The 6,081-nt window shown below is 49.1% G+C and overlaps 1 protein-coding gene across 1 annotated transcript; it reads left to right on the forward strand.

The window, feature by feature from the left end:
• Window positions 1-1,280: 1,280 nt before the first annotated feature.
• Window positions 1,281-5,188, forward strand: MB (myoglobin). The gene is made up of 3 exons (XM_010410505.4): window positions 1,281-1,444; window positions 3,424-3,646; window positions 4,343-5,188. The coding sequence occupies exons 1-3, from the start codon at window positions 1,350-1,352 to the stop codon at window positions 4,487-4,489; spliced, it is 465 nt and encodes a 154-aa protein (XP_010408807.1). The 5' UTR covers window positions 1,281-1,349; the 3' UTR covers window positions 4,490-5,188.
• The last annotated feature ends 893 nt before the right edge of the window (window positions 5,189-6,081 follow it).

A 6,081-nucleotide genomic window follows, 5' to 3' on the forward strand; every position in this document is an offset into this window, starting at 1 on the left:
TGCCACCCTTCTTACCCACAGCACTTCCTTTAAACCTCTGTGTTTCTTAGGGGTGTGAGGCTCTGTGCCTCCATGATCCTCGCTGCCCAATTACCACTGTATGTGGGCACTTCTCTCCCCTTGCAAGGCTGGACTAGGAGAGAGTGGAAGGGTGCAGAGGCAGTGATGCACCTCAGGTCCTGCAGCACTGTGGTGGAGACTGTGAGGTTGAAAGCTCTTCTCCTGAATCCCAAGGCAGGTGCCTCCAGCCTGTGGTTGATATTTCTCGCCTGCTTTCTCCTTGGAAACATCCAGAGGTAGGTGCACGGTTCGGGACAGCAGTGCTGGCTGGGCTTTGTAATCAGGCTGTGCTCTGACTGTAGCCACTCCTGGAAAGGACCAGTCATCCCATTGGTGTGCCAGGCCATTACCAGTCCTGACAGGAAGGGAGGACAAAGTCTGGGAGCTCTCCCAAAGCATACCCGCACGGTTTGTCACCTCAGTGGCTTTTCCTTCCAACACTGAAATTTGTTTGGCTTGAGAGAAGTAGCCAGAGACCAGAACTGCTGGCTGGGTGGGTGCTGAATGGAGCTTTGCTGTGTCCTCGTATCTCTCGTCCACTGCAAATTACCTTTCTGGCTCAGTTGTACATCTGCTGGCTCCAATATCCAGACTCAGCTAATTCTAGGTGTTTCCTGGAAGAGCAAGATCCCAGCAGGGAGGTGTGGGGGAACTGGCTCCCATAAAGTTTTTATCCCCTCCTTCCTCTTGCAGCAGGGGGGGAAATGACTGGGCTGCTCTGAATATGGTTATCTCTTAAGGGTGTGTCACCAGTGGTGTGTTGCCCCAGGAGAAAAGGATGGTGAGATCATTATGGGCAAGGAAAGGCCTTTGGAGTGATGGAGTCAATGCTACTGGCTGTCCCGGCCTTTTCTCCTGCCTGCCCTTGGCAGGCCAGGGGCGAGGGAGGCAGGGTGGCCTTGCAGATGACAGTGCTCTTCAGGAATCTCCTGCCATAAAGCTTGGCACTGTCTCTGGGTCCTTGGGAACCTGGGTCAGGCTTCTGGCACAGCATCCCGGCAGTGCCCTTTCTGTCTAGAGTGGGACATGTGCCAGTCCAATACGAAAAGCAGAAATGATGCCATTAGTGGCACCCACAATAGTACCTGACCCAAAATAGCTTCCTAGGAAAAAAACAGGGAGACTGATTAGGTTAGACAAGCCTGAAAGAGAGCAAGAAGTCCAGCTGATGAGTGACAGGTGTAGGTTTGTGGGCAGGGGCTATAAATCCCACGGGTGAGCTCTCCAGCTACCCTTTGGGGAAAGATAAACGACTGCAGGAAGCACTCGGGACCTGTCTTTGGTGAACCATGGGGCTCAGTGACCAGGAATGGCAGCAAGTCCTGACCATCTGGGGAAAGGTGGAGTCTGACCTTGCTGGCCATGGCCATGAAGTTTTAATGAGGTAGGCAAGAAGCTTCAGTTCTAAGAGTAAAGCTGAGAGCTTTTGTTGAGAGACGTTTGTCAGTGTTTATTTCAACAAGGTGTTTTCTTTCTTGTAGGGTGGTGGTTTTTCCATTGCTATTTTTTGGGTTAAAAGTTACTCACTGTGTAAAGCGGCTGTGCTTCTGTCTTTCCATCTCTCTGTGGGTGCAGGAGCAGACCAGTGCTGCTTTTAACACATGGCTATGCTTTGTCTCTCTGCTTCTGGTGGCTAAGCTCTGCTTTGGATCCTCATTTCCCAAGCTCTACAGTGAGAAATGCTGGAGTGAATTGTGTGTCATGGGGCTTCAGGTGCTCTGCAGAAAGGATGTGGGGAGGCAGGGAAGGAAAAGAGAGGAACATCACCTCTGTGGCAATTTTCTTGGAATCTATTTCAGTAAAATTAACCATGAAGTACCTGAGTATTTCCCTCTCCCCACCTTAGTCTCACCTGGTAGAGCCCTGCCCATCCTGCCTTTTGGCCAGCAATCTGTGTGGTAACACTTGTCCACTACCTCATGGTGAATTTGAGGTCTGAGTATGAAATGAGGCACGTCCTTCCCCTTATGTCCCTCCTCCAAGATTCCAGTGTCAGAAGTGCTCATGAGGTCTCCAACTGAGAGGACCCCAACCTCCATGATGTCCTTGTGATCCTGACACTCGGAGTGGTGAACACCCCAGATACTGAAGACTGGGAAAGGACATTAGGTGGACATTGGAGCCTAGCTTGTCCCTTAAGACCAGAAGGGATGCAGACTTTGAGGAGATTCTCTTCAGCTTTCCCCTCAGACTGTGCACATCCAAATGTGCTGGAAGGGTACAGACACTGAGGAGAGTAGTGGGGATCTGGTACCTGCTTGGGGGGTTTTCTACCCTAAGCATGGCTAAAGCAAGGGTCCCACACCACCAGGCATATCCACTGCAAAGCTTTGAAAAATGTTTTTCAAAGATGAGCCAAAGCAGGGGGCTGTTTTCCTTACATCCTTTTTCATGTCCCAGATCAGCTGCCATTTGATGGGAAGGAAAGGGAGTGGGAATGAAGTGGGTGGAAATGTGATGGCTTTCCCCTCGTGGTTCAGAGCAGGCATGCTGGAGGGGTAGCAGGAACCTGAGCCATCTTCACCCATTCATCTCTGAGGTGGCTACTTTTGCTCTCAATTTGCCACAAGATAGTAAAAGCAGTTCCAAATGGAAAAGTAATACCTTTTTTCTTACAAGTATCACAGAGTAGAGCATGACATTAAATAAATAGATGTCACCCTGTGACTTTGTGCTCCCTTGCCAACACAAGTCTCCTCCAAGGAGTTTCTGAGGGAGAAGAGAGGCAAGGGAAAGAGGGTGGGAAAAAAGGTCAGGAACCAAATTCCTCCATGTCTGCAATCGTAGGGTTTGAGGGCACAGTAAACTCTCCCATCCAGATGATGTTCAAGAACACATGGCCTCCAGATGTAAGGGACCTGAGGCTGGGGGCTGCTCTTTTTTTTTTTTTTTTGCTATGAGAAGCTTGTAGAGCTCTCCTTTCCTGGTCAACAAATGATGGGCTGATAAGAGAGTTCTTGTGACAGGCAGGGGTCTACAGGTTGGCTCCTCAGCAATAGTAAATCAATGAAGACAGGTGGTTTTGTTTGGTTTTGGTTTTCCTTCAAATGAATACAAGAACTCACCTCTCAGTACCATGATGAGCCTTGTCTCTTGTCTCTGTCTTAAAACAGTTGACATAATGCAGGGAATGGGTGCCGAAGAGTTAACAGAACTATATGGAAAAAATACAGACACGTGCTCTGTTGCTCTAGTTGGACATGTTTAGGGCAGTGTCTCTGTCATGACCGGAGAGAATGGAAATAGACAGTGATGATCATCTTAGGACATGGGTAAGAAGATGGGATTAAAGTAGATTCAATACTCAAAGGGAGGGATGTCAGGACCTTCTGCTCTCCAAAGTCCCTCTACTTTTGTCCACAGACTCTTTAAGGACCATCCTGAAACCCTCGATCGCTTTGAAAAGTTCAAAGGCCTGAAGACTCCTGATGCGATGAAGGGCTCTGAAGATCTGAAGAAACATGGAACTACTGTTCTTACCCAACTGGGAAAAATCCTGAAGGCAAAGGGTAATCATGAGGCAGAGTTGAAGCCCCTGGCTCAGACCCATGCAACCAAGCACAAAATCCCTGTCAAATATCTGGAGGTATGGAAAAGGGCAGGGAATCTCAGTGTCTGATGTGTGGTGAATGTGTGCAAGACAGCCATGTGAGAGCTGTGCTTTTATTTACTGATGACTAGTTGGACTTCAGTGAGCTCTCCCTCACGTCCAAGGTCTGTGTGTACAAGCAGCAGGAGGCACAGAAAGGGCTCATGGTATGCAAATGGTACGTGAATATCCAAGTTTAGATTCCCATTCCAAACATCACACACAGTCTGGCCAGCCCTTGACAACAATAAACCAGACCATGCAGCCTATGCATGCCTGGGAAACTGTATTACATAAGGCCTGTCAGTGACTGGACGCAAGGGACATACAATTTTAGAGTAAGCCCTGGAGGATCCATTGGAGACCAAGACCCATAAAACTAAGTGTTATACAAACACTGGGCATGAATTTGCAGACTTAATGGATGAGGCAGACAAAAAGTGGGAGGGGCCATGGTCTACTCAAGGTCATGAAGCAGATCAGCATCAGAGCTAGGCAGAGAGCCCAGTGCTTCTGCCTAGCCCAGGCTCCTTGCATACTAGACCTCACTGTCCCTCCAGAGGCTGCAGGGAGGGCTACTGAATTAGCTCGGAGATATTTCCAGGCTCTCCAACCTATTTCTTAGTCTGGCTTTTCTGAAAATAAACCTTGAGTGTCCCTTCAGTTTTTCTTTCTCTCTTTCCTTCCTCACAGTTCATTTCTGAAGTCATTATCAAGGTCATTGCTGAAAAGCACGCTGCAGACTTTGGGGCTGATTCCCAGGCTGCAATGAAGAAAGCTCTGGAGCTGTTCCGAAATGACATGGCCAGCAAGTACAAGGAGTTCGGTTTCCAGGGTTAGCACATACGCACAGAGGAACACCACAATGGAGGGCCTGGCCACGCATCTTTCCCCAGCACTATTTTGGACATCTCGTAATTGGCAATCTCTGATGTGTGGGAAAGCTTTGATGAGAGGCCAAGAGTCACTCAGGCAGCATAGAAGCACTCAGAGTGATATCCATGATAAACTGTCGTTTCCTGGCTTAGTGTATACAAAAGAAATATTCTGCTTGCTTAGGAAAAATAACATTAAGGGTTATCTGTGAGCTTCAGCCTATCTTATCCCCTTTCTCTCTCTCCCTGAAACTCAGTCTCATCTGAGAGGCAAATGGCATGGCCAAAGATGAAGGGATGTGGAGGATCAAGGGAAGTGTTGAGTGTGGTGAATGAGTGAAGGAATGACTCAAATGAGAGATGTGAGAATGGGAAGCAGGGACACAGCATCCCATTCCTCCCACAGGTGAGACTGTTAGCAGGTTACTATGGAGAGCTTCCAGCACAGTATTACCTTGCTTTGTGGGGGTGAATGCAGCCAGTCAGTCTCCAGTGCCTGCCAGCTCTGGAGAGCTTAGTTGTTAAACTTGCATTAGCAAAACTGTGAGGAGCAGTACTCCCTGTGATCCGTAGGCTTCTAGCAGCCGCCACTATGCGTCTGAAGGTCTGTTGCACTGGGAAGTGAAGTATGTATTTCTCAGAAAATAAAAATCCCTGCACCAGAGTCGTGTGTTTGCTCCTGGCTGTACAAGCACTCCAGTGAGAACTAAGGGAGAAGGAGAAAGTGGAAAGGTGTTTTGCATGCGTATCTGGCTGCGGCACAACCTGCACTGTCAGTCCATGACCTGAGCAGCACGTGGCATCTGTCTTAGCCAGGGATGTGGGGCACTCAGATTTCACCATGGGGGCATGACCTGATTACCGGACCTCACAGCACAGGACAGCAGCCTCAGCTCAGTGCCTCGGAACTGAGAGAAGTGCTCCCTGACTAAAGGCCATGGCCACTGCTCTGCTGGGGGAATGTGGTGAGGGAAGGTCCCTGGCTTATTTATGGGGAGGTGGCATGTGCAAGCAGCCTTGGGTCCTGGCAGCAGCACAGCACATTGCTCTCTCCAGACACTGGAAAGGAGAGATGATCAGCTCAGGAGGAAGGTTGCAATGGCAGCATATGCTCTAAAGACCCAAACTCTGGTCTTTGCAGCCTTTTGTATTTTTGCTGAGGTGCCTCTGCTGTGCATTCTGCACTGTGTTTATAGATGTACACCCACATCCTGTGGAGGACCTTGAGGGACAGACAAAAAGGCAAGATGCCTCTCTCTGCCTGTCGCCCTCTCCCCATCCCAATACCACGGGGTTGTGGCTAGGGGAAATGCATGGAGGTGACACACCTGCTCTTTTTTCGTGTGGAGAAAGTAATGCACTTTATCTCACAGAGACAGTGTGAGGGCGAGCACAAGGAAGAAAAATGAGATGCTCAGTAACAGGAGCTACTAGCAGGACCTAGTTCAAAGTACTCCCTGCTACACTGTGTGCAGTGGAGACAGTGAAGGAGCCACCAGCTCCCTTAAAAATCAATCTTGAACCAGCATGATCTGCTGTGTCTTTGGTCAGGGCAAA

This window comes from Corvus cornix, chromosome 1A (assembly GCF_000738735.6).
Source record: "Corvus cornix cornix isolate S_Up_H32 chromosome 1A, ASM73873v5, whole genome shotgun sequence".
NCBI classification, from domain to species: domain Eukaryota; kingdom Metazoa; phylum Chordata; class Aves; order Passeriformes; family Corvidae; genus Corvus; species Corvus cornix.

Bases quoted from the DNA above. Each gene is read 5' to 3' on its own strand.
- MB (XM_010410505.4), top strand. From the start codon at position 1,350: ATGGGGCTCAGTGACCAGGAATGGCAGCAAGTCCTGACCATCTGGGGA. The intron at 1,445-3,423 runs GTAGGCAAGAAG...TTTTGTCCACAG, and splicing joins GGCCATGAAGTTTTAATGAG to ACTCTTTAAGGACCATCCTG. The intron at 3,647-4,342 runs GTATGGAAAAGG...CCTTCCTCACAG, and splicing joins TCCCTGTCAAATATCTGGAG to TTCATTTCTGAAGTCATTAT.